The 27,681-nt window shown below is 40.3% G+C and overlaps 2 protein-coding genes and 1 long non-coding RNA gene across 7 annotated transcripts in view; 2 read left to right on the plus strand and 1 right to left on the minus strand.

The window, feature by feature from the left end:
* Nucleotides 1-646: 646 nt before the first annotated feature.
* Nucleotides 647-14,678, minus strand: hps3 (HPS3 biogenesis of lysosomal organelles complex 2 subunit 1). 4 transcript variants are annotated; one of them, XM_034530954.1, is made up of 25 exons: nucleotides 14,522-14,633; nucleotides 13,737-13,893; nucleotides 13,544-13,615; nucleotides 13,188-13,281; nucleotides 12,944-13,017; nucleotides 12,320-12,532; nucleotides 11,807-11,873; nucleotides 11,574-11,656; nucleotides 11,051-11,165; nucleotides 10,696-10,849; nucleotides 10,526-10,608; nucleotides 9,711-9,885; nucleotides 9,156-9,237; nucleotides 8,909-9,066; nucleotides 8,606-8,707; nucleotides 6,674-6,782; nucleotides 5,863-6,125; nucleotides 4,896-5,073; nucleotides 4,269-4,502; nucleotides 3,779-3,976; nucleotides 3,470-3,673; nucleotides 3,172-3,276; nucleotides 2,835-3,041; nucleotides 2,623-2,710; nucleotides 647-1,944 (listed from the first exon to the last, which is right to left on the minus strand). In XM_034530954.1, exons 2-25 carry the CDS (start codon nucleotides 13,785-13,787, stop codon nucleotides 1,817-1,819), a joined length of 3,237 nt encoding a protein of 1,078 aa, XP_034386845.1. In that variant the 5' UTR covers nucleotides 13,788-13,893; nucleotides 14,522-14,633; the 3' UTR covers nucleotides 647-1,816. The 4 variants fall into 4 exon arrangements, with proteins under 4 accessions (XP_034386845.1, XP_034386843.1, XP_034386844.1 ...); XM_034530952.1 differs by having other exon boundaries at nucleotides 651-1,944; nucleotides 10,696-10,852; XM_034530953.1 differs by having other exon boundaries at nucleotides 651-1,944; nucleotides 10,696-10,852; nucleotides 14,518-14,625.
* Nucleotides 14,679-15,255: 577 nt separating this feature from the next.
* LOC117730144 lies at nucleotides 15,256-18,219 on the plus strand. 2 transcript variants are annotated; one of them, XR_004609416.1, is made up of 6 exons: nucleotides 15,256-15,338; nucleotides 15,948-16,044; nucleotides 16,203-16,635; nucleotides 17,064-17,134; nucleotides 17,279-17,371; nucleotides 17,472-18,219. It is a non-coding gene; the product is annotated as an uncharacterized LOC117730144 (long non-coding RNA). The 2 variants fall into 2 exon arrangements; XR_004609415.1 differs by having other exon boundaries at nucleotides 16,203-17,134.
* Nucleotides 18,220-19,009: 790 nt separating this feature from the next.
* bcar3 (BCAR3 adaptor protein, NSP family member) overlaps nucleotides 19,010-27,681 on the plus strand; it is a 58,576-nt gene continuing 49,904 nt past the window's right edge. The window contains exons 1-2 of the mRNA XM_034531519.1: nucleotides 19,010-19,224; nucleotides 27,195-27,309. Of these exons, the coding sequence (XP_034387410.1) occupies nucleotides 27,220-27,309 (90 nt within the window). The 5' untranslated portion in view covers nucleotides 19,010-19,224; nucleotides 27,195-27,219. The remainder of the gene's footprint in view (nucleotides 19,225-27,194; nucleotides 27,310-27,681) is intronic.

Here is a 27,681-nt window from a genome sequence, read left to right on the forward strand (position 1 = left end):
ACGCAGAGCTGCCCTGAAGAAAACAGCACCATCTCCATGTTTTCTGTGATGGTCAGCAAAGACACATTCTTCTCGCTCAGCTTCATCTTCTCTGATAGAACTTCCAAACATCTAAACGGCTGATCTCTCATTACCTCAAGCTGAGATCCATCAGACTCAACGCCATGAGTGGCTCAGAGTTGTGCTCTCCAGATGCGATTGGTTCTGTGGACTGTGCTGAAGTTCTCATTGGTTGAGAGGTTTCTGAAATAGCTCTGGTTGGTCCTGCCGTTTATTTGGAGTTACAAGTTGGCCTTTTGTTCCAGTTGGAGTGTTTACATTGTTGATTTCAGTTGCTACATAATGAATTATAGTGTTAAAATGAGTTTTGGATGACTCAACAAAGGTAAGGTAGAGTTTACAGAAGGTCAATTAACAAGATTGATAAGACAAAGACAAAACTAGAGTCATTAATTAACCACTCTTCACACATTCTTTGTTGCCTGTTTCATAATTGAGCTGATAATTGAGTCACTTAAAAATACTTCACACCTGTCACTGAAGTAATCACAGGAACAAAAAGCTATTAAAACCCACATTGTATTATTACATTGGTCTCCAAATGTCTTTTGTGTCTTTGGTAAACAATTAAAGTGGGACATTTCTTGAACTTTGTATTCAAACAGCCCAAAAACAACAGAAAGCTGCACAGGGGTCTACGACCTAATCATGTGTTATTTTGAGTGTTGCTTAGACCACATCTCATTCCTCTGGCGAGACTTAAAACCACACACTGAACGATCTGTAATCACCGTCAGTCAACTGAGACAGAAGTCATCTTATGCCAAATATTTGCTGCTTGCATGAGGACAGTTTTCCGCCTTCCTGAGAAACATCTCACATTAAGTTTGTCTTGCAACAGTGGCATTCAAACTTCAACAGAAAAAGAAAGGTTGATTGTAATCTCCCCAGAAGTCTGCTACATAATGCAATGTTAAAGGTCTTCATATTCAACACCTGTGAAATGATAACTCACTATAGTAATTCCAAGCTTATGTAAATTGGAGAACAAAAGATGAGAAGGTTTTTCATGAAAAAATGTTTTTTACACTGAATCAAAAATGGTTTAGGAATGGAATTTGGTGATGGACGCTGCAGCTTTTAAATGCTCACCAACTTCCTGGTTTTAGGAATTACAGGACTAGCTTAAGGACTACAAACGATAATAATACATTTTCATACGAGCTAGACATTTAAGTTTATATCACCACATACAGTATGATCCACATGAAAACACAAACAAATCCTTAAAATGCTACAAACATGACAATGCAATTGGAAAACAAAACTCAGAAATGCAAAGCAATATTGAAATGCAAACAACTAACTAAAAAAATAAGTGTTTTAGATATATAGTGGACCTACAGGGAAACCTAAAACCACTTTTTATGATCCATATCTGCTCTGAATGACTTGCTCTCTATACTGTAGTCTATTCTAGTGTATCCTGCATATTCTATTATCTTCTACAGCTACTTTGTCAGCTAAAAACACAGGATACATCACCAGAGTGACTGATTAAATGTTCAATTTATTTGCCTCATACTCAAAGGTTGGTCAAGTATTTGTGCGATCATAAACATACAAAAACCTGTACATGATGATCTGAGGACAAACAAAGTGCTGATAGCATAGAGACGAGACAGTTTGAATCATCCTCAAGCAGCGCAGGAGAGGGTCTTTTGAGAAAATCACTCAATCCCTGACTGCTCCGGAGCAGCACAGCAGTTCAATTGCTGGATGTGTGTGTGTGTGTGTGTGTGTGTGTGTGTGTGTGTCAGGCCCGCAGGTGTCTCTGGCTACATGTCAACAAGTGAGGCAGGAAGTATGAGGCGGTGCCATCCTCAGGCATCAGTTCCAGAAACTCTGTGGGACTCGTCTCCATGGCAACCACTACCAGCGTCTCTGTTGGAATGAGAACCGGCCACATGAAATCATCAACATCAGATCTGTTCTCGACTTTCTGGCCCTTCCAGTTTCTTTCAGAGTTATTGTCTTTCTATTAGAAGCATTCTTGTCCGGTGGTGCCAGTGAAACTTGACTGGATTCACTCAACCTCTATAAATAATTTGTTTATTGCTCATTTGTGCTCTGTTGCTTTGCATTTCTACATATAATGAACACATTCTAAGATATTGTATTTATTTTAATTCAGCATATGTTATGTATACAGCTAATCAGTTATATCTTCTGTAAATAAAATGTAGCTTAGTGAATGTCTAAATACTGTCCTCTCTGTCGCCTACTGGCAATAATAACCGTAGGTTCTTTATCAATCAATTTGTTCTGCTGGCTTAAGTGGTCAGATTTAAATAGCATAACTCATTCCCATCATGTGTTCATTCGTTACGCCCTGTTCCCACCGTGTCCTCCATGGTAACAGCCCTGATTTAGCTTCCTGACCTTGTTCGGACGACCTTTTCAGACTGTTGTCTCACAACAGTACATTAGTAAAATAAGCCAAGTCAAAAATGACCCAATATGAAAAGTTCTTTGACTAACTTATGTTGAGTGACCAAAAACTCTAAATACAATACTGGGTTACTTTTGACGGATTGATGGTATTCTGAGAGAGGCTTCTACCTTTGAGAGCGGCCAATAGGATGCTGTTGTCTGCGGCAGCTCTCGTCCTGTTACAAAGCTCTGGGAGCAGCTTCTGCCACCATAACACCTGTTGACATTAGACAAGACAGACAGGGTAATACCTCTGATAACCACTGGGTGTAAAATGCAGAATGTACCAAACAGTGAAAACAAAACACATTTAAAAGTGCAGGCTACTGCTCGGTACAAACCATATGCTTGTCTTGTAACTGGTGGTTAGCGTAGGCTATGATGGCCTGAGGACATCGGTCCAGCAGCTTTTCAATGCTGATGTCATACTGACCCGCCCTGGTAGCGCAGAGGAGGTGCAGGCTGAAGCCCCATAAGGTTTCCTCTGAAAGACGTTCCATCAGAGGCATGATGGAGCCCACTGACAGGGACGGACCACACAGGAGAGACTGCAGATGGATACAGGAATAAAATCACCAGACATGAACTATCTCACACCTTGAAGGCAGATGATCTCTCTACTCATAACACTTTTAGATACTTACTGAGACAAAGTAATGTATGAAGCAGACAAATTACCTGCAGTTTGTATAGCGCCTCCTGGTGGTGTGAGCTGGTGGTGTGTGCTGGATTGAGAACAGTGAGCCACGGGTACAGAGCACCGTAATGGGAGCACGAGTTTATCTGAGAGACACGCACCAAACATCCAGGACTCTTAGTGCATGAGATTGATGTTCACATTAACTAATTTCTGAACATCTCACTGGTTGTACACAATGATACATTTTTGTCAATCAATAAAAGTGGTGGTCGAACACCACGAGGAATCTTGAATTGCTCACCACCAAACAAAGCAGTCATTTTTTAGCTACAGTACCAGATCGTCAGCGCTCTTCAGTGGCCTGCGTCTCGAAGGTGTGTGTGGTTTGTTGGTGTGTGTATCCGAGGTTGTGTTAGTCACTCGGTCGATGTAGACCGACGCCACTCGGAACAGAAGTTCCTGGATGAGAGTTTCCTGTGAGGACGCCATGAGCATCGCCTCCCAGAAATCCACCTGTAAGCAGTTCTCACAGCCCAGCGCCTAGAAACACACACACACTTTTACAATCTTACACTTTCTTTGTAATATTTTTGTAAGCTTGAAACAAACATGAAAAATCTTACACACACACACACACACACACACCTTGAATATGTGATCAGCCTGCTCCAGCTGGACTTTGTTGTTTTCATGTAAAGCCACCATGGCAGCCACCAGCAGTCCTGGTTGGGACTTCGCCAATTGGCGGGTCAACGCTGTGGGACGGGTTTGGACGTGCTGGCCTCCACCTCCGCCATGCAGCAACAGCCTTGGCTCCTCAATGAACCCGTACACCAGCAGCATCTGAACACAAACATGTACGCACATAATTAATAAATATAGAGCTTATACATGTTTCAATGATAGCTATAAGGTAGTTCATCTAATTGGAAGCAATTGAATATGAATGTGCTTTTATATAGGAAGTGTGCATTTTTAGATACATTTTTAGCATAAAATGGACTGTTTATTTACGATATGCTGTTTCATGATCACCCAATACGCAATTTTAGAGAAACAGATTTCTTCTTCCCCAGGAAGCATCCCTTAACACATGCACAAGCGCAAACACACACACACCCCTGTACCATCTAACCTCAGCGTGTCTTTCCATCAGATGTGTGTACTGCGGCATGTCGTCCAAACGCAACATCATGGTTGCCATGGTGGTAGTCAAAGGAACAGACACGCCAGCTTTGTCTTCCAGATGTTGTAAGATTTGCAGCGTCTGGGCAGGACTAATGTTCATCAGGGACGGGCTGGCACACACACTGACGAGCTGTGAGGGCTCTGATTTGCTGAAAATGTCGATGACCTCATCAGCTGCCTCCTGCAGAAAAATGATTCTTTAATTATTCTGTTTCTTTAGTTTTCTTGTGCATTCTTATTTCGGAGAAATGTTGGCAAATATTTTGTTGTGTAACACAAATAAATCAGATGAATATAAAAATGAATCAATAATTAGTAAATTACATTTTATTTACAATTTATGGTTCGTATAATAGACTTCTCGAGCTGAGAAAAAAACGTTGTCGACATTAACATTGAAATTTGTCTGTGAATGTCTAAGTTAGGGTGCACAGAAGCAGATGGAAACTGACAGTTTTTTATGTAAATGTAATACAAATGACTTGTACATGGTAACTTAAAAACACATCTCTGTAAGCCTTACATGATACAAGCATCATGTGAAGCTTTATGGGCATTTTATGTTTGCGTTTACCTGACTGAGAATCTGCTCTGTTTCTTCAAACAGAAAATGCTTCAGGTAGAAGAGGAACCCGGGGCCGTAGGAGTGAGGGCTGCTGGGAAGTGGCCGGTTCCTGGCCGTGATCTCTGTGACTGACAGACCAGACATCCTGTAGTACGGCAGAGCCAGGTGGCAGTCCTTCTGACTGGCCCTTACAGGACAGAAAAGCATAGAATTATGGCAGAAATATCTTCAAGTCTACCAACCGCAGCAACTTCTGATAATCAATAAATAATATATTAAGAAAGAAATACCAAACATTCAACAGTCACCTTGGCCTCTTGGAAATTGCGGAATCTTACACTATTTTCTGACATTTTATAGAAAAAATAAATAAAAATAATATAAATAATAATAATATAAATAATAATAATAATAATAATAGTCATTCATCATTAAACCTTATTTTTCCTTGCTGTCCCAAACTGAAGGGAACATACTCAAAGCAAGTACACATCTCATTATAGCAATGCAATTATCTTACCAAACATTAAAACCTCATCGAAAGTATATATTAAGAATAAGGTAAAATGAGCTTGGATTTATTCATTTTAAGGGGTTTTACAATTTAATTGTGTAGCCCAAATGGCTAAATGTGGCTAATAAGCTCATCATTCTGCTCTTAATGCTTTATCTTTTTATTAGACTTTTATTCATTATAATAATGAAACCATTAGTTTAACAAGTGACTCAACAGCAAAGACAAGATGTTGGGGGTGTTAGGTTACTCCTTCAATTATATTAAGATAAGAAGTCATTCAATTTGCTAATCTAAACTTGTTGAATCTTTTTCTGTGATATTGGGGGACCTCAGTTCATATTAAGGGGTGTGTGCATAGATTAAAAGATGATTCAGATATTTCTAAAGCTGTTTTAAGGGATGTTTGTTCTTTAGCAAAGTGTGTGCACGTGTATGTGTGTGTGTGTGTGTGTGTGTTACCTGCTGAAACAGTCTCCCAGCTGTGCACAGTTTTGTCTGAGTGCCTCCTCCAGTTCTTGTCTGTCTGTCTGTCCAGCTGTCTGTTTCTCAGCCGGTCCGTCTGTATCTGTCTGCAGAGACAGGGCGGAGTCTCCCTCAACGCTTCGTTGCTGCTCTGATGTTTGGAGTAAGGAGCAGCGGATGAGGAGGTGAGCTTCGCTCAGCAGGTGCCGAAGGCTTTGAGCCTGTGGGTTGGTCTCCGCATACCGCTCGCTGTATTCCACCTGACACACAGAGACACCCGAGTGAGTGTATCGACTCATAAACATGCAACATGTACATATCCAGTAAGCGTTGCTTTCTGTAACATAGCCCTAAAAACTTACTTTTGCGGAAGCTTTCTTTTTTGTAAGCAGTAAGAAAAAAAGTCTTAACAAGAATTTCCAATGAATTCCTTTCTGTATCTTAAAAAAAAAGAAAGAATACCAGAGGTCATCGAGCTAGATTTAGGAAATATTCAACCTGAAAATATTTGAAATACTTTGCAATAGAAATAAATAATAATCTCGCTACCCTGGAACGTTTGTACTTTGTTAGAAAATAAAACTTTAAGGAATTAATTGCAGACAATATGCAATGCAGATACATATTTAAATTTACATTTTTATGGTTTTCATTTACTTTTTCCTTCTCTTTTCTATTTTTCTTTTGGTGTTGTTTCTTTATGATTATCATTAATACTTGTGAATAGAAATGTAATAAATACACAAATACAACCACTGACATTCAGATCAAGTGGACATTATTAGTGAAGTGGGTATGTTTGCGTTACCATCTCTTGGTAAAGAGTGAGTGGTGAGACGGTGTCGACCACGTAGAGGTTCCATCCGTGTCCTGCAGTGCTGGTTTCTTTGGGGGAAGAGATTGTCCACTTCCTGCTCCTGAGGTCAGCGGTCAAAGAGAGAATAATCAAACAGAGAGATGCACTAAATCTCTATGTCTTATCTCACAGAGTAGATGTTTCGCTGGTCTCAAAATCGGTAACAGTATAGTGAACATTTCATGAGCAGTATTCCATGAACCAAGTGGAGAAATGCTTTCTGCTTCCGTTTCATGACAGTTTCTGGATAAATGGTTTCCAATGCATGTGTCTGCATCACCGACATATCAACAACCTTTGGGCTGCAGCTCATATGTACTACAGTACATAAACTGCCTAATACTAAGACATATTACTACATTAAACATCAACAAGCAAACAGTTAGTTATTAATTATTATTGTTAGTGAGCAGGTCAACATGGTGTAAAAGGTCATCTGGGGCCTTGATGGGTCATTTTGTGTGTGTGTTTGTGTGTGTCATGCTGGTCACACCGGTCATGATGTGTGGCCTCAAACCTGGAGATTTACCAAAGAGATGATTGTTGGAAGATGTGTGTTTAGTCACTGCTCTTAAACTTTATGAATCATCGTAGCAAATTTACAACAAAACCTGGACCATCCAAGGGGCAGACTGACACCAGATATGGACTTTTGGGTCTTCCTACATTACTTGTCAAAGACGTGTGTGGGTCCAGAATCACTCGTTGAGGTCACGGATAACAACGATGTCCAACCCTGAAAATACTTATATAAATAGCTCTAAACTTAAAAGGCTCCACTATCTAAATCCTTGAGATGCAACTATAAAAAGAGATGCATTTCTTATTTCAATTTCAATAAAAATATATAAAAAGTACACAAGTGTGTATTGCTGGTTTACAAGAAACCAGGAATCTGTGCCATGAAGTTGGATTATTAGGTTAGCTGAGATCTCATTTCACTAAAAAGAGAATTAGTTTGTGAGCAAAACATCACACACACTGAGGACAGTTAGGTAGGTTATGGCTGGATTGGTTTAGGAACTAAAAACAGGAAGTGTTGTCACTTTTAGGCCAAACTGCAAAAGCACGCAGACATTTGGATCATAAATTAATCACAGGCTGAAATCACTGGCTGTTTTAAAGTCTTAGTATATTGCCATATGGAGAAGCTTGATTCAAGAAAATAATGTACCAGGCATTTGCAGACCATAGTAAATAAAATCTTGGAACCCATCGGCTGTTGTCTGGAGATGATGACACTTTTTAACGCTTTAAAATTAGCTCGTTGGGGTCGTACATGTTGTCTCTAAATCCAACTCTAGACCGATAGCACATCCATGATTAACTTCTGAATTAGAGAATGTAGGTCTGAAAGATGAAAAAGCTTTTTCTTATTTAATTTACCTAATGAATATGTGATGACTTGTGTTGTTACAAGGCAGTGGCAAAATCCTAGTAATTCCCTCCTTCTACGAATGAAGTAGTACTTTTATGCCCCTAAAAAAAGAGTTACACTGAAGGTGTGACAAGAGGGCAAAGAAATACCTGAACATGTTGAACCTTTTCTTCACAAAGTTTTTGTCATTAAGTAGGGAAAAAAAACTGCGACACTGATGTTCCAGTTCAGCCTAGTTTCCATCTGCTTGCAGCTAGGAATACAGCTTTCAGATGCGAAACAGGGCTTCATTGGAAGCAGAGAGAAAAAAAGTATTTCATTCTGTGACATTAAAAGGTCAAATAGAATCCAAAGTGTCAAGGTTTCCCCTTTAAATAAGGGCTGATAAAAGGATTGGGTTAACAATCATCCGCTACAGCGAGTATTTCAAGGGTTGTTTGGCATTGCAGCTCGGTCTAGAAGTGACAACTGAGACTGTGGAGGTTGGGGTTTGGGGTTTGTCTTACAGGAAGGGGCGTGAAAGAAGGCTCTCCAGAGCCGGCGTGGTTGCGGGATCGATTCCCACCGCCAGGAAAATACCAGTCAGCAAGGTGTGTTCTTTCAACTCACTAAAATAACAACATACACACACAGTAAACAGGTATATAAATGCATGTCTGCCTAGACACACCACATTACCAGTGCTGATGAGGTATTCTGGTACACGAAAGTACCCAAAGGGAGGTATCTGATGACATGAAAAGTGTATGAAAGGTGATACACTATCATTGTTGTGTGTGCGTGTGTGTGTGTGCGTGCGAGAGACTTACAGGCCTCTGCGTTGTGGAGTGCGTTCCGGTTCCTCTGGTGCCTCTGCGTCGGCGGTGGAAAGCAGGATGACATGGCGACCGTAGACACACACTGAGCGCAGACCAATGAACAGCTGCATCCTGAGCGCACACACCTCCAGGCTGCAGGGTGGACAGGCCTTCAAACGCACCGAGTGGAGAGACTGAATCGGTGAGTACATTAGTGGGGAGGCCACATAGCAAGGTTTTAATAAGGTGAGGCTCATACCTTCATGGTGGTATCGATATAGGGGTCTTCATTCCTGGCTGCTAATGCCGCACAGCGCACGGTGAAACACTGCAATGCACTCCTACCACACACAGGAGACGAGATCAAACTTACTGGTATGCCAAACAAAAACATATTCCATCGTAAGTCACTTCGTCTAGTATTGAGGCTTAAATACGTGAGGTCTTTAATGGAGAAGAATCCTTCAGTTTCACTTTCAAAAGACTCATTGGGCCTCTCGTGTGAGAACAACTCGTACGAACAGTCATGTGGTATTATTGGGGGCATTCATTATGCTAATTTACAATTATCATGAACACATGCTCATTTACACATTATTCATCGTGTTTACGCTGACCATTTATATTGTTTGTGAAAGTAGACGCGTTTGACGCGACACACTCATATAAACCCACTGAATGAAAAAAAAAAGAGGAGAAAGTTAAGAGAAGAATATGAAAATGTTCTTGCATGATGTTCAAGACGTGGATGTTTTTACAAGCTGCGATTCAGTGAAGATCTGATTTCCATATCAAAATCAGACTGCGGACGTACTTTGTTATGACGTGCAACAGGTGGTCTGTTAGCACCGCCTTCAGGACCTTCTCTGGATACTGATAGGCCGAGAGAAGCTCGACGCCGCCCTTCACACTGTACAGGTAGCCAGCGGACGGGAGAGAGAAGAAGCAGAATATGCACGATGGTTCTTCCAGAGACTCTGACTGGTTACCTGACAGAGAGAAATACAGAAATAGTGTTCTCATGTTGTACTTTGTATCATTTATGTACACTGTTATTTTGTAAGTTATTGACTTTAGAAAGTGTATAACCAGTAAAAGAATATTACATAATTTCACCCATTTCCAATACTAACAAACTCTTACTGAAGAAGCTCAACTTTTTTCCTGGTGATTACCCGCCCATCTATAATGATTTACAAATCAAGCCCAATTGTTCATGAATATCCCAGAATGATGTGTGATTTTGACTGATAACAAGAAAAGCCTCATTCCGTCTTGTTTCAAGATGTTATATTTTTTTAAGAAAAGAAACTACACTGATAAGAACTTTCAGTCAACTGGCAACATTTATTTTCAGAAACATAGAAGGATCCCGAAGGTGAAGATGAAATGTTATACTTGGTTAAGAATGATGGGAGTTGCAGTGAATGCTATGCAGGGCTTTGCTGCAACAAAATGAAGGTGTAACTGGTCGGAATATATTAATGCTCTGATGGAAATGTTTCCATTTACTGCTCTATTAATATTGTTCTGACATACATGGAAGTTGAGTGGTAACCCCAATGCCAGTGGCAACTTATGCTGCTTTTGTACTGACACCCACATCTGTATCTCATGCTGTATACTGACTGGTGAACAGTGGGTAGAGCTGTAGGGAGTGGAGTTGAGTCTCCTCCACACTGCAGCCCTGGAAGAAGTCTGGAGTAAAACGCCTGCAAGAGGAACGAGACAAGCGAGTTGAATACACCTCAAATAGCAAAAATATGCTCAGTGTGAAGCTCAGAAATACAGTTACAGACCTGAAGAGAACATATGACAGGGTGCATTGCCCTGTACTGTCCTCGAGGCCGGTCTTTTCTACGCTAACAGGAATGTCACAGTCTTTAGCTCGATCACCGAGCAACTCTTGGTGTCTCGGAAGGACCTGAAAGTCAGCCTGGTCTTCCAGATGATCTGCTGCACACACATACATAGACCAACGTTAATGGTAGTCTGGTGTGAAGTGAAATTCTCTCCTCTAAACATGATGTCTAAACAAATTCAAGATTCAAAACATTCTTTTAGAATAGATGCTTTCTTACAGTCTGTAAACTAAACTAAACCAAATAACTGATGGAGTTGGTGTCAATTATTAAAGAGGGCAAACAAACTGACTTTTGTTTGTGTCTGATGACTCTTCCAGGGTTTTAGGCTCAGAGGATGTGTCCAGTTTTAGAACCAGCACTTCCAGCTCCGCCTGAACTGCCACATATCTTCCACACAGCGCCACCTAGGAGGCAGAGGTCAATTTTAATAGTTTGAACTTCTGAAATACCTAAACAAAAGGATTTAGGATTTTTGCTCCATTTATTATTTGGGTTTTCCAAGCACAGTTTAACTTAGAACTGCTGTGACTGCTGATCAACATAATATTTCAGTTGTTAAAAGAATTCCAGCAAAACAAATGAGAACAGAAAAAAACTATTTGGATGGTATGGATTATAATGATTGTTTAACAAATCAATAAAGTAGTTATACTGTTGTGTACAGTTGTTATGGCTAATAATTAATTAGGGGATTATGTATACACTATGTATAAACCAGACCAGTTAGTATGGGCATTATTTACTGGTACAACAATGAGGGAAAAAAAGTAATTAAACTGAAGAGTAAAAATAACTAATTGAAAAAGAAGTACCTGTTTAGGCTTGATTTTTGGAAGATGCAGGATAACTGAGCGTTCAAAATCCAGGAAATTCTGGTTTGAACCTACGATCTGACCTGAAAACAAAGAGAGGATAGATGATGTTTAGAACTTCAACAGTATATGTCACATAAAAGTGTTAATTAATTAATTAAAAGAATATGTGAATGTGTATAAAAGGCAGAGAACATTATTATGAAGTATATGTGTTACTTTGATTGAGTTACCTGGACTCTGACTAGAACTCTGCTGAGAGTTGGTCCCGCTGCTCTGGAGCATCTGCTGACTTTGATTCTGTTGGTTTGTTTTCAGAGAAAGATTCATTAAGCCACTGCAACATTTACTGTATCAATAGTTCACTTGTGTTGTTTAGCTATGATATGCTTTCTATAAGAGATAAGACTTCTACTACATTTAATATGGTATTACTTGTTGAAGGCTTAAAGACTAAATTACATTTTCACTTCCCTGCACTGGCAGGTTTGAACACTTTAACCAAAATCACACATAAAACCAATTTATGTAAATCTGCTTTTAGCCTGTGACACCAGTTTCTATCTTGTTTCTCACTATTGTCATCTTTCTTGTTTTGCTGTTGCTTCTATTTGTTTGTCTTCACCATGTAAAGTGCCTTGAGTACATTTTAAGGCGCTATACAAATAAAATGTATTATTATTATTATTAATTATATCATATTAAGGAAGTCAAAATGTGGCCTTATTTCAGTCTCAGACTCTTACAAGACTCAGCTGGTTCTGTCTCCTCAAAGCAAACAGAACCAGCGTGCTCTCACAGCCGACCACAAGGTCTCCTGTTACTGAGCAACACGCCACGGCAACAGGGCGCTCTGACAGAGGGATCTCAATGATCTCCATCTGCACTCCGCCCCGCACAGACGCCCCACGCAGCAGGTGGCCCAACAAGCGCACCCCGACACGGGCCTTCCCCTCCGCCTGAATAGAGAGCAAGAAACAAGCCGATCAAAATACATGTAGTAAATTAATTCATATGGCAGTCGATATACGGATGAAAAACTAACTATTAAGCTTCATACTCAGAAACACATTCATAGATGATCTTCAATAAGTCTCTGGACTGCTGATCCTAAAATAAGTCCTCATTTGTCTTTGGTATATTTTGACACACATTTGTGGCCCAGGACCAATTCATACCAGGTTAAATGTTAGTACTACATTAGTACCTAAAAGACAAACAAAATTCTATATTTTGTGAGATTAAAGCCATACATTTTTATTTTGTTTCATAGTTTAGATAATATGGATTAAATTAAGGTAGCATATCATATTAAAGAGAAAGAAAAATACATACATACATTTTATAGCACTACAACATTAAGTGCGTACCTGATAGCGCCAGTTGGTGTAGGTTCTCAGGTAGGTTGCGCTGTTCTTCTCCTCGATGGTCACCAAGTAATCTCCTGGATGTCACGAAGGGAGGTAGAAAGGAAAGCAAGGGAGTAACATTTCTGTTGCCGGCTGCCTCGCTCACATATAAGGCCATCCACAAATAAACCCTCATAAAATACTCATACAGTTGCTGTTGCAGAGAGGGAGGCGGACATAAGAAGAGAGGTAATGTGTTTCTTACCCATCTTGCTGTGCTGGATGCTCTTCACAGTGCCCATGGTAGCAAAGCGACAGATGAGAGGGCAGCCCTCCTTCTCCACACTGAAGGCATCCACCTTGGTTCAGTTCATATCACAACATAGTCAGAAACCTTTCATCTCCAACATGTTAGCTCTTGTGTGACTCAAGAGTATTCAGACAATTTATGAAGTGACACTGATCCTGTATGTATGAGTTAATATTAGCTTTTTTAATAATGATTGGATACCCATTAACTAATTTATCTTCTTCCAATTATGTATGGTTTCCATTTTCACACAAATAAATTTAAAAAAACAGGAGTATGGTTTAAAAATATGCATATTTTAAAAAGGTAACCTTGCATCCTCCAGTAGCCACCACAAACAGGGCTCCACCTCCACAGCAGATCAGTCCAGGCTCCTGCTCCACCTGAGACAGAGAGAGGGAAGGTAGAGGAGTTAAGACCTGCTACACACACAAAACAACAGCATTTGGATAATTAGATTTAAGAATAAAAAAATGTAGTAAGTATCAGACCGTATCAACCTACCTGCACTATCTGCTGTGAGGAGAAAGGATGGCAGTTGTAGACATGCACCATGTTTGGTCTGCGTCTTGGAGAGAGGCTTCATTCAAAGGTGGACATCTAACTGACTGCTGCTTCCTCTTTTGTTTGGGTTTCTTGGAGGACCCATCAAGCAGGACACCTACAATCATTAAAAAGGCGTATGAGAGCTAGATATCACTAGACATAGCTTGTTGGTTATCAGAGAGGTAAATGGGCCAATTCACTTAATATGAATTTTTTTCAATATGTTTGAACATATATTTGATAGACTAAACGATTAATCAAGAAAAAAATCTGTACTCAATCAATATTTAAAAGAATAATCGTCAATTGCACCATGTAAACCACCTTTATTAACCTGCATCACATGTAATACAGTATTTCACATGCGATGGATTCACAAATAAAATTGCCATTATGGTTTTCAGACACTTACATAGACTTCACGTGACTAATACGAGAAAGTGGAACTTAAAAGCACTTTAAAAGCAATATACCAAAGTGAGCCAAATAAAACGAGCAAAACATGCAACATGACCAACCACTTAAATGTTGAATCCAGCCTCCCCTGCATCTCTGGCAGTCGGGCTGAAACAAGGCTGCAGTGTGTGTGTTTCTCTAATCGATATCACATGCCGCAGTCTCGTGAGCAGCAGAGGGTGTGCACGTTAAACTCTTCGGTTTACTCGCTCTGTAGTTACAGACAGGCGAAACTTAGAGAGTCTTTAGAAAGTGAAAGGAAGACATATTCGTTGTTTAGTACCTACTTTGCTGACAGGTCTTTAGTTCCTTCTCTTTTCCTTCTAGCTTAGAGCATTCACGTCTGCTGCAGTTTATTGATTTCACGCTATCAAGCAGGAAGTGAACAGTGAACCACAACAACATGCGCCCGCCCACTCTCGATTTTCATTGGCTCACGTTCCTGCTTGTATTGCTTTTGACATTTACGTTGCTATGGTTGCTACCGAGCTGTCACAATGGAAAGGGTGGATATAACTCAAAGTTGTAGTTTTCTAGACTTTTGTTTTATTGTATTTGTCTGTATTTACTCATCAGTGTATGGCTGTGTAAACACTGTAGGGAGCAGTACTGCCAATTTTTAAATATGTTTCCATTTCATCAAAAGATTAAGATAATTTAAAATATCTATTCAATAATCTGTGATATTAAACTGCATACATGTGTGTGTGTGTGTGTGTCTCCAACCTGGTGCAATTGAAACAACTTGATTCCCAATATAAATCTATTTACTCGAGTCATTTTGTTGTGTTTACTGTTCAATGAAACAAACTTAGATTGTTGAAAGACCAAATGGAGAAGAGTTACTTAGAAACAACTGATAATACATTTGTCCGAAGAATAACACTGCAATTAATACTAATGCTACTATACCAGATGTACACTATACCCCCACCGTATTCAATAGTGGAGCGATGAGCCCTTTCAGTTTGCCTAATTTAAAAAAAGCACGTGACTCGAACATGTACGTATTTTGTCCTGAGCCCGCCACCGTTTCTGCGGTCGTAGTCCTGAGTCGGACACATCCGCTCTGCCATAAAACCACTACCGCACACGGATTTATGTGTAAGTTGTCGATTCGTACAACGTATGAAACTCCATCTGTATACAGGCACAACGTCATATACATGGTTGGATATTATAAGATACATCTTCATAGAAGAGACGATGCACTCTGCCGACACTTACTAACTAGCTAGTTAGTTCCCCCTGAAGTAACGGGTGCATAAAGTAACGGAACAGTATTTACCGTGAGCCAGCTAACCTAGCGATCGCTTGAGCTACCACTGCCTGCTGGTTTGGTCTGTTTCCGGCTGCGTTAGGACGCTTCTTAGTCTATGGTTGGGCCGAGGAGAGACTGTATTTAGGAAAGAGTTGACTCCTCAAGAAAGACAAACACGGTCTCAGGGCAACAACAAAAAGAAAGAAAATGTGTTAGTAGGCTGTTTAGTAGCAATTAATCCATGGTGGCGTGATTAAGCACACACGTATTTAGAAAAGTGTATTTGAAAAGATAGTAATCATAGATGAACTTCATGCATTCTGATTACACCTGTTTGGGAGAGCGAGTGTGACGCAGTAGGCATGCGAGTGAAAACAAGAAGCCACACTATCATTCTAAGTGGTTGATGTATTTAAGTACATGATAGATGTGTTTACGTATTTGTCATTCAGCCCTGTGTTTGATGCTGGAGAAGATGGGCTAAACAAGAGAAGAAGAAAAAAGCACAAAGGAAGAAAGGACGCAGGAAGGAGACATAAATGAAGAAAGGTAGGTGTGATTTTTTTAAAAATATGTCTTCATGTGTCTGTAATTTTCATAATGGGAGCCTTGGGAATTTAAAAGAAAAGGGTGATGTAGATGTTTGTTTGTTGACATGACATGAATTGTACCATTACGTTTCAATTTAAATTTCTTGTACTCTGCAGAAGATGCCCAATATACGCCAGATTAAGAAGAGGGAAAAGAAGACGATGAAATGGAGCAAAGAAGCAATGGGGCAGGCCATGCAGGAGGTGCAGGCAGGCAGGCAATTGTTAAGGCAGGCGGCCCGTCAATTTGGAGTTCCAAAGTCGAGTCTGGCGGACCGACTCAGTGGACCTGTGGCCGCTGACTGCAGCCCAGGCCAACCTCAGCTTCTTGCCCCTGAAGATGAGAGTTCCCTGGTGGAGTATTGCTTGTACTCTGCCAGTCACGGGTGTCCTCAAAGAAAGTATCAGGTGTTGGACAAAGCTCTGGCCATTTATAATTATCGTAATCCGCACAAACCCAGGACTGTTCTCGGCCAAACCTGGTGGATTAATTTCAGGGAGCGGCACCACCATCGCCTTACCTCCCACATCCCATCCATTAATGACCACGGTAAGAAATCAAGCACAAGGAGGGGTTCACTCCGGGGGTAACCTTTTCCAGGTTACCCCCGCACGAGTGTCCGCCTTCCTCTCCATCTTCCAATCCCTACCTCACCCATCCACTGGTAGCATCAGGTCGCATAACTGTGGAACTGGCCCGTGTCCCGTCCAAAACCAGCCAAACCTGTGAGATCTCAAACGCCAGGAAAAATGCCTATGTGCTGATGGCTCAGGAAATGTCCGATGTCATCAAGAAGGTGGGGTCAGTGCAGCAAGAATGGAGCGACAGGGGCCAGAAGACGCTGACCTGGTAGTCTCTTCCTCTACCTTATCGGGTGGCTCTGGCCGCAACAGAAGCCTGTCCTTAGTGACCCAGCCGGCCACCAGGTTTAGTGCTGCTGGTCCCTCAGCCCTTTTTGTTCACACTTTGTCCCACAGCCCCTCATTCAGCAGCACAACAACCAGCGTGAGCTTGTCTTCCAATGACCGGCATCATACAATTGGAGACGGTAAAGTTTCCTTAATTGTTTTGATTGAAAAGACGTTTCTATTTTTACATATGAATATATGCACAAACATTATTCAGAATTATTATTTGAAGGTTTTAATATGACATCTCTAGACCGCTAAGCCATGTATTTTCATATGCACAGCTCTCAACCCTTGGCAGACCTCCTCTATGCCTCCAGCTCCCCTGTCTTCGCTTGGCTCCTCCTCCTCCACTGCTGAACCCACAACATCCACTGGTACGTATGCCGAACAGTCTTAACTTGTAAACCCATACAAATTCAGCAATTTCCTCACACGTGTCCTGTTTTTTTCCCTTCATCTGAATATGTCACATAGCTGCAAAGAAGAAAAAATGGGAAAAGAAGATTTTGCGATGTGGACGGTGCAGACAGCCCTATCCTCCAAAGGACCCAGAAGGATTGGTTCATTGGTTCTGTGGGTTCAATGTGACAACTGCCACAAAATGTTTCACACCATTTGTGTGAGCTCGGAGATGGACTTCGATGTCAATGAATTTTTGTGTTTTTGGTGCCTTGATGTTTGATTTTGTTGTAATTTCTCATGGCTCATGATGCATTCAATTCTAGTTTGACTTCATTTACAAGTCACAATTTTACAACATTGTGTCAAATGTTAGAGACTTTTAAGACTGCTGCAAAATAATTTTTTTGTCTTGACAAATTGTAGTCAGATTTGTATACTGCATTATGTGTGCAAATGCATGTTTTGCAGAATACACAGTTCGAAATTTGATTTTGATTTGATTTTACACCCAGCAGGTGTTGGTATGCACTGAAAATGGGAAAAATGTAGAGCCTTTACATAATCTGTAATGTATTTCTAAACAGGAGAAAAGGCATAATTTGACATCCATTTGATGGAAAAGACCACATGGGGGCAGTAGTTTACCAACAAGGTAGTCTTCATGAATAAGAGACATGACCAAATGTATTTGCACTTGCAGATTTTATGATGGTTATGAGGCTTTCTACAAAAACTCTTTGTGACTCCAAAATATATTTTTAAGCTCAGAGATGGACTTGGAGAAACATAAATGTTGGCGTTTTTGATGCCTTGAACTTTGGTTTTGTTGTATGATTTATTGTATTACAATTTCAGTTTATATACTTGACTTTTTACAACACTGACATTACAAACAGTAAGGTTTACAGACTCCAACCTATCTTCTGTCTGACCCACATTTAAGTAAAATGTGATAGTACAGTGCATTACTTTGAGTAGTTGGATGAATAATTCAACCCCACTTGGGTCAGAACATGCATCATATCCAGGGTGCATCAGTTAAATAGACAGATTTACAAATTAACGTGTAGTTTTTTTAGTTTAAAATGGCGGGGGGGGGCATTTTGTTCAGGGCCCAGTAGTTGTTTGGTATGAACTGAAAATTAAATAATTCGAGCCTTCACACTATCTGCAATGTATTTTTTGACAGCAGAAGGCCACAATTATACTTCCAATTCAGTCATTTACTGGAAAAACACAACCAGAAAGATGTGTAGGTTGTCTTTATCTGATGAGTAATGTTAGCCAACCAGTAAAGTGACTAACATGTAATGCCCGCAAGGTTATTTATGTGAATCTGTCTATAAAGTTGCCGCTGGCTTTTACTTGGGTTTAATGCATTAATAAACAGTGTAATAAATCAATCAGAATGCAACCTTACCTGCAAAGCAAATTACCAATAAGGATGACCAGAGCACCACTGTTTTCACATGCCACTTTAATATCGAGGAGGTCTCTCTCTCTCTCTCTCTCTCTCTCTCTCTCTCTCTCTCTCTCCCCCCCCCCCCCCCCCCCCCCCCCCCCCCCCCCCCCCCCCCTCCTCCTCCCTGCTGACAGGTACTTCAAGGTTGTGGCTTTTTGCCCACATCAGCTGAGGTGTGGACTGCAGCTGAAGTCGCTGTCATTCGTGGACTGAAACTTTGCAACGTTCCGGAGGGCTATATAGCTCCAAAAAAAGAACAATGTTCAAAAAATAATAATCCTCAGCAAGTGGTGTCCGCGCTGCATGCACGCAGCAGTCCGCTGCACCGCCTCTGTGTTGCTGTCGCTCTGCAACTCCCGCAAGGTGAGACGCGTCTTTTAACTTCCATGATTCTCATATCATTTTGATTCGTGAACCATTTGCTGGTGAAAGACATGCAGTCCGTGTTTCGACGCCCTGAAGATGCAGCCTGCCGGTCACCACCTCTGGCAGCGCGCGCGTTGGGAGGATGCAACTTGACTTGCTTCTTGAACATTCTTTGGTGCAACGATTTTAAATTTTTTTTTTTTTTTTTTATGTAGTCGGGAAAACTAAATAAAAGCAATTTCTCAAGAGTTTTCCCGTTTGATCTGGGGGACCCTGATACCATGTTGGACCTCATCCATAAACAGATGCTGAGCTGTTTGAAGCCATAGGCATTTCCCCGAAGGAATGCCTTTACCTCAGAGCTGAGTCATGCAAATTATACCTCCCATCTTTATCACCAAGCCACCGTCATTTAATCTATAACACAAGTTACAGTTCATTACACAAAAAGTGAGTTATTTTCCAGCACAGATCCTTGATATCTTTTTTTTTCTTCTATAAATCTGACATTGTCTTCACACAAGTTCGTGAAACAAGTGAATGTGTGTACGTACGACAGGAGTGGAGGGAATAACCAAACTCATTCAAACAGTTCATTAAAGTGGCCAAAAAAGATGGATTTGCTTGTAAGATTTCCCCAATTTCTGAAGACATGTAAACAAAAAGAGATTCCATACGAGTGATGACTAGTTGCAAACGTTTCTTTGCGTATCCAGCGTGTTATGTTTTATGGGCCAACAAACAGTGATGTGGAAAACATGTTGGCTCTCAGCCCCTAACATATTTTGGAGATCCAAGCAGCGTTGGAGAATAAACACACTCAGCCCGTTTTTATGATTAAATCAATCTTTATTATATTGATTTACAGACTCAATTATACTAATTAGTGTCTGACTAGTGACTTAAGTATTATGAGGGCTTATTCCCTCAAGGACACAATACAGGAGATGAATGTTGACTAGAAAATTAATTTTACGGGGTTAAATTACACTGCCAAAGTTGGCAGTTACCCTTGGGGCCTGTGAAATAAATATTGAAATACCCAATAAAGCAGAGAAAAGTAGCCTCTGGGAGAACTTTGGGATCAGAGAAACCTTTAAATGAAATGGCCCCTCTTCAAATAAGATGTGTGCTGTTGTGTGCATACAAAGAGAAGATGGAGGAGGAGAATATGGAAACCATACAAGAAAAGAGAGCATGTGACGAAACAAAGAACATGCGAGTTTGGAGCATTAGAAGAAAGGAAAGCAAAGGGGAGGTGTTTTTAATCAGCCTGAAGATTACTGACTCCAATTATTCCACCTGATCCTCACTGACATATGATCCTCTGTGTTATTCCAGCTGCTTATTGCTACTGAAACCTCCAGGTAAACACATTCAGGCAGCTTCAGACACGTTCTCAAGGCAAGCCGCACAACCACAGGAAAATAAGATGATACTCCACCTCAGTTGAATGTTTATGTTCACACTTCGGACATAGTTGAGGGGGAGGTCTTGGAGCATCTCATAACCAGAAAACAGACAAATACTGAACAACAGCGATAGGTTTTGTTGGATTTTACACATCAGGTTGGTGTGAAACTTTGTTTTTTATGAGTTTTGCCAGGCTGAGCTCTGTGTCACGATTTTTTTCTTCTCCTGAATTACGACTTGGCGACGTTTCTTGATTATGAAGTAGTTTATCAACTTTTGGTGGTGTCTCGGTGATATAAAACATTTTTTTTCTCATGCAAAAGTGGAAATGAATTCAAGTCAATTGTGATTCAAAGCTAATACATTCTCTTTCTTTTTTTAGATCTGTAAAAAGCACAGTGCCTATACTTTCTGATGTCGGTAGTTCATGTCATGAAATTCTAGTTTGATTGTTTTATGTGATTCTTTTGAAAAGCCATATACCGTATCAATATCGGAAGATTGTGAATATAATGATATTGTCCGGCCCTAATAGCTACATCGTGGTATTTGCAGTGGAATCCTTTACATGATGCCAGCTAGTATAGTTTGTGCTTTGCTTGTGTAATTGTGTATGTTTGGGCAGGTATTGAATGACAAATATGAACTGAAATTTGTTTGTCGCCATTCCCGCTGGGGTAAGTTTGCTTGTATTGTCATGTGGCCTATTTAGTCATAGGACACATTAGCGTACCTGCTGTACCTGCAACCTAGAGTAATAGCACAGTGGCCTGAAACAAAAGTCTCATCTTCTCTGCGTGGCGTCCTTCACTTGAAATAAGCAAACATTGTGCTCCCCGGCTCAATAACAGGAGCTGGAAATGCCTTGGTGGTGATGCTGACGTTATTTTTGCAGCTTAATTCAATCGGTTGGATTGTGTCAGTCTAATGTGATTGGCACAACGCATGCCCTTGGACTATAGGAGGCAGCCAATACAGACTTTCCACAGTGACTGGCAAAATGGAAAATTGTCCTCTAATGCCGTCACGGCTGTTCCGTACTTTGAGTTTGATGTTTGCCATAGTTGCTTTTGGTATTTGTTGAGTGTTTTGTCAAGCAGCCAGGCCTGTTTGGATCATTCGGTGGTGAGTGGGATGCTGGGATAGGTCCATTTATTTATATTCTATAGTACAATCGGCACTGTGACCGTGCTCCAGAGAAATGTGGTCATGGGAAAAAGCTGAGGTCAAACTAACAGGCAGAGGATGTTGGATTGGACCGGACAGGAAGTAGAACCCCCGAGGGACGAGAGTAAGGGTTCAGTTTTCTGTTTCGGGAACTTGTTCTCTGGATCAACTGGGAATCTGTTTCCTCAGTGCTCACGTCTTTTCTACTCATCAGTGCAGCCCTCTTCTCTCCTCCCTTGTCCTGTTAGCGCTGCTGGTAATGTGTACGAGCATATCCATTCTATTGTAAACAAAGAGGACGTGGGTTACACATGATGGAGGCCTTTGCTTCGGCCCGTCGCTGCCATCCCTACTGAGTTGCCTCTTATGACGACAACCAGTGTTTGTTTTGAGTCCAGAAAAGAAAACCATGATCTCCCCAAAGGACATGCAAGAAATGTAAAGTGTTCCTTTTCCCTCCCAAGCAAGTCATTTCTAACTCCTTTAAACTGCTTTCCTTCTCCTTCCCTCGAGTCTTCAAATGTATTTGTTGGTCTGGAAAAGGTTCTGTGATCTTCAACTTGTGGAGGAGCCCTTTTTGTAGTTTTACAAGATAATCCGCTCACAATATCAGGAGAAAGCCTCAACACTTTAAAATGGCAAACAGCTGTTCAATAGTCTGTAATAGCCTCCTGAGCAGCGACATGGATCATCTGGCTGAAAGATGCCGTGAAAGGCTCTGATATCTATGGGCAGCAGACTGAGCCAGAGGCGTAGACAGACGGGGTGTGGCCAGATGGGCGTGGCCAACGCAGGTTTCATTGGCATCTCTTGCTGCACAAGCTCCTCAACGACTGTAAAACGTCATGACACATTTTTACCGTAATCATATGTAAAGGATTGTTTATAGACCCTTTTCTCTCTGCGATATTCCTATTTAAAAAAAATAAAAAGGGAAACAAGGCAATTTGGCAGCAGTTAGAGATGACTAAATGTACTTTCTTTTGAACTTTTACTGGTTTGTTTGGTACCGAGCACGTAAAAGAGGCAGAAAGGGCAGATGTTCGATGTATTCCCTGAATGAAGCTCAGAAGCTGCTCTCTGTATCATAAAAAATGTCATTAAAGATATTCAGACTATACAAGCATTAAGACTCTAAAAATGCATTTTAAAATATTTGTATTAGAATTATGAAGAGAAACAATGCAATTGCAGAGATATGCAAAAATATAATAATATGCTAAAATGGCTCACTTCAGTTATGACGAGTAACAATTGCAGATATCCAGAATGTTCATTCTACATTTCACAAATGCAATTGTGTATATCTATAATGACAGTAGTGGAGAGAAAATGATATGTCAATGATATCTGAAATGTTCTTTTTGACCTGAAATAATTAAATTACAAATATCTGCAATATATCCAGCCTAGCTATTAAATGTCAAGCCAGTAACTTTTGCTTTTCAAGTCTTTAAAGATATCTTAAATTTAGTTTTGACTTCAAAGTTGTAGAAATCTTGAAAGTCAATTCTACTAGTAACAATGTTATGGGTGATTTCTTTAATAACCATTCTGACTTGTGATAATACAATTTGGACTTGGAGAAATACAATATCTAAAACTTGTTTACAGAGAGAAGTGTGATTTCATTAAATGATTAACGTCTTGCCAGCTAGTATGTGTTTTAGTTTTGATACTCTGCATCAACTATAAACATATTGACTAATTTGACAGAAAAATGTAAATGTGTAAGTTTCTTTGATTACCAATTTGACAATCTGTCATTGTAAGTATGCTGCAACAGTAGTTTATCACATTGCATTCTTACAGTAGTAATCCATCAAAATGACCTCCAGTAGCTTTTAGGAAGAAGAATTAAGTTAATGACCTGGGCATTACGAGATGAGGAGGAGGTATGTTAGTGTGTATTTTTGCAACATCAGCATAATGTGAAGAGCCATGTGTGACTGAACTAGTGTTCTTGACACACTACCCATGAGTATCACTTCTTTTACTATGACGTGAGAAAAACAAACAGCCAGGACATAGTGTGTCTATTTAAAACATTTAAGGTAGAAGGCATAGAGCTTAGAGAGCATTTCATTACACATATATAGCAAAGTAATGTAGAAAGTGCTTAATTCAGCTCAATTTGATATTTCTTTCTGGTTATTAGTTCAAGATAAAATGATGAACATTGTAATACAAAATTACACCACAACACAGGATTTTCCCATTAAACACATAGGACACTTCTAATCATTGTACAACTGTGAGATGGTCCCAAAAATCTATTTCAAGCAGTTCATGTGATGTGATGAATTGACAAAGGCAGGTAACTGGAAGTCAAGTTGATGAAAGAAAGCTCTAAAAAACTAAAATAGATCTGTCATTGACTTCTAATGTTGTTTATTGTTCAGCTCTACTGTAGATTGTCCCATTTTTAAAGACAGTTGTGTCATTTAAATACTTTACAGCTTTCAGAAAAGGGAATTCTGCTGGAAATCATCATGAATAGTTTGCCATGTTGACATTGACATGATGTCAGAGTGCAGACATGGATGAGGAAAGCATGCTCTTTCTGATGCCTGGTACTGAATACAGTATGTTACTGTGAATAAGCTCATTGGTGTTGGGATAAAGAGGTCATTCATCCTCCTGAATGATCTCCATTTCTCCATTAGGTTAAACTGGAAATAGTGCTTGACACTGACAGGAGTCCATATACTGTATGAACGACTCCTCTTCTCTAGTCTACATGATAATACACTCATAGATCAGATTGATATGATTGAAAGAGGGGGATGGTGTGTGCGTGTGTGGTGTAGGTGTATGTGTGTGTGTGTGTGTGTGTGTGTGTGTGTGTGTGTGTGTGTGTGTGTGTGTGTGTGTGTGTGTGTGTGTGTGTGTGTGTGTGTGGAGATAGATCCTAGGGTCTCACACATCACTTAATCTGATTGGGGGGGGTTGATGCATGTGCTTATTGAACGCCTCTTTGCCTTTTTTAGGTCTTTACCAGGGCGTGTCACTACACACACTGATACAAACACACACATGCATAAAATGCAATGACAGCACAACCCCCAACATGCATGTGTGCTCTGCCACTCACTTAACACACTACACAAAGGACATTGTATTTCTAGAAACTTGTTTTCTATTGATATATATATATATATATATATATATATATATATATATATATATATATATATATATATATATTACATCTTTACCAGGGTGGAAAAATCTAAAATGCAAATGTTCTAAGTTTGTTAATAAGCGGCTCTTCACATCTTTTTCCGTCCTTCGAAGAGAATTGCAAGGTTTTGTTTTACCGCATTGTTTTTGCATGTAAAGGCTTTAACAGTTGGGAGGGTGGTGTGCATTAATTAAAAAGAGATTTGATGGGTCTGCAATATGAAGATGTACCTTCAGATAATGTGTGTACTGTCATCCCTTTAATATCTCTAGTTGTTTTAGCCCACCGTGGGCAATTTTTTAATCAATGAGCATAAGTGATCTTTGGCAATATTAGACTTTATAGGATTTTTGCTTCGGTGTAATGAAGAACCTTAATTTATTAGGTATTTAATTGGCTGAATTAGCAACAGATATACGGTACACATAAAAAAAATCCATTAACAGTTTCTGAATTTATTAGAAAATAGATTATATCCCAAATTACAGACCAATGTCTTGATTAGTGCACTTAGTTTAGTTCAGAGAGAAATCTATACTATCGTCAGATTCCCAATATTGAAGGACTCAGGTTGTGAACTGGGCAAAAACACTTGATCAGCACATTTTTTGCTCTGTTTGTTCCTCTTCTCGTCTCTCTATGCAAATACACTGTCAATGGTTGGCCTGCCAATTTAAGACACTGACAGGAGTTTTCTAATTGGAGCCAGTTTAAACTGAGCAGATTTTATCGTCCAATTCGGTATATATTCACCAAGATTGATCTTAACATAGCTCCATCATTAGTATTTCAAAACTGTGTCATTACGTTTGTTGCTGTAGTTACAGCCCAGTGCTTCTTCTGAAAATTATTTGTGGTATTAATTAGCAGAGGTGTTGGGCCGATAGCAGTTTGTATTACCGGTATCCAATTCCTGTGTTGTTGCTGTACATTCAGTTTTTTTTGTGGCTGTATCTTGATTGGCAGCAGAGTTTCATTCTCAGTCTCAATATCAGCCTTCTGTTGAGACTGAGACATCATCACCCTTGGGTGTTGTCTGCAGTGTTTCTGCTAATCGCCCAATAGACTGATACAGAACAAGACTTGGCTACAGAGCTACAGAACTGCAGAGCTGCAGAGCTACAGAGCTACAGAGCTGCACAGCTACAGAGCTGCAGAGATACAGAGCTACAGAGCTGCAGAGCTGAAGAGCTACAGAGCTGCACAGCTGCACAGCTACAGAGCTGCAGAGATGCAGAGCTACAGAGCTGCAGAGCTACATAGCTGCACAGCTGCACAGCTACAGAGCTGCAGAGCTACATAGCTGCGCAGCTGCACAGCTACAGAGCTGCAGAGATGCAGAGCTACAGAGCTGCAGAGCTACAGAGCTGCACAGCAACAGAGCTGCACCACTGCACAGCTACAGAGCTGCACAACTACAGAGCTACAGAGCTGCAGAGATACAGAGCTAGAGCTGCCTCGCAGTGAAAACTAAATGGCACATATCTTGTACAGCCGTACGTGTACTCACACACAGAAAACTACGGGTAGAAGTGGCACATAACAAATTCACTTTTTTTCAAGTACTGTACATTTTGTACAAAACGACGCCTAGATCTCCAGCTATTTTAAATGCTGCTTGTTTTTACATAGGCACAAGTTATTTCCTGTTAAAAGAGCAGGAATGGGGGGGGGAAAGCAACCCCCAAACTCACATTTTAGTATTGAAACAACAAATACTTCATATTTTACAGATATGTGTGCAGTCTACAGTACAATAGGAGGAGTGCAGTTTGTGAACAGCCTTGAAAAGTATCAGTTATTGTCTTTAACTGGCTGTAATGGCTTGGATATTTTCAGTGAAACCTCCCACATCTTGTCAGTTCCACGCTTCTCCTCCCAGACCCCCCTAAAAGGTTGTGAACATGTATCATTCATATCTTCTTGTACTTTCCAAAAGCCAACTAGAAGTAAAGTGGCAGATTCCAGAGCCATTACAAGTAAAAGCACACTTAGCACAGAGAAGATGAGCAATTGTATTTTATTTGGCTCTCATTTTTCTGCGAATGAGATTACATGCATCAATTGCACAAACCATTGAATCTAGCACTGTGTGAGATTAAATAATGAAGGTTTCACAATGTGTAGTTTTGGCATCAATTTATAATTGTGACAATCAGTCACCTAAATTAAATTCATCTTCTCTTCCTCCTTTGTGTTTCAGGTTCTCTGTACATGCATGTGTCACAATGAAGCACCAGTCTATCTCTCGATGGCTGAGCCAGCTGGGACTGCCACAATACTGCCCCGCGCTGGAGCAGGAATATGATGGCGTAGAGGTAATGCACGAACACACCAACAAACATACAACATCTAAAGAGACATTTACAAATTACATTTATATTAGAACTCATTTATTTGGTAAATAATGGCTGAACACAGGCTTGCCTCTTGAGGCAGCAGTAGACCAAACGCACCTACAAGGTTAAAAAACATGCTTAAACCATTGCAAACTGTTTGCAGGTGTTTAGTGTAGATTTTAAAACATATGAATCATTTTCACAATAGTTTTGAGACACTATAAAAGACCGGCAGCCTCTGCTCTGCATTTGAAACCGAGTGCCTCGGTCAGCTTTGGTGGGAGATTCTCTGGCTTTGAATTCAGCAGAACTGCATTGCTCTCAATGTACAAAAATAGACATAACAGCGAA

The sequence above is a fragment of the Cyclopterus lumpus genome, chromosome 4 (genome assembly GCF_009769545.1).
Source record: "Cyclopterus lumpus isolate fCycLum1 chromosome 4, fCycLum1.pri, whole genome shotgun sequence".
Classification (NCBI taxonomy): Eukaryota; Metazoa; Chordata; class Actinopteri; order Perciformes; family Cyclopteridae; genus Cyclopterus; species Cyclopterus lumpus.

What these genes read in the sequence shown, in the direction of transcription:
- hps3 (XM_034530952.1), bottom strand. Translation starts at nt 13,787, where the DNA reads ATGGTGCATGTCTACAACTGCCATCCTTTCTCCTCACAGCAGATAGTG. An exon ending in GCTCTACCCACTGTTCACCA is followed by an intron (nt 9,886 to 10,525) that starts GTCAGTATACAG and finishes TCTCTCTGTCAG; the next exon opens with GTAACCAGTCAGAGTCTCTG. An exon ending in ACTCCACAACGCAGAGGCCT is followed by an intron (nt 8,708 to 8,908) that starts GTAAGTCTCTCG and finishes TTGTTATTTTAG; the next exon opens with TGAGTTGAAAGAACACACCT.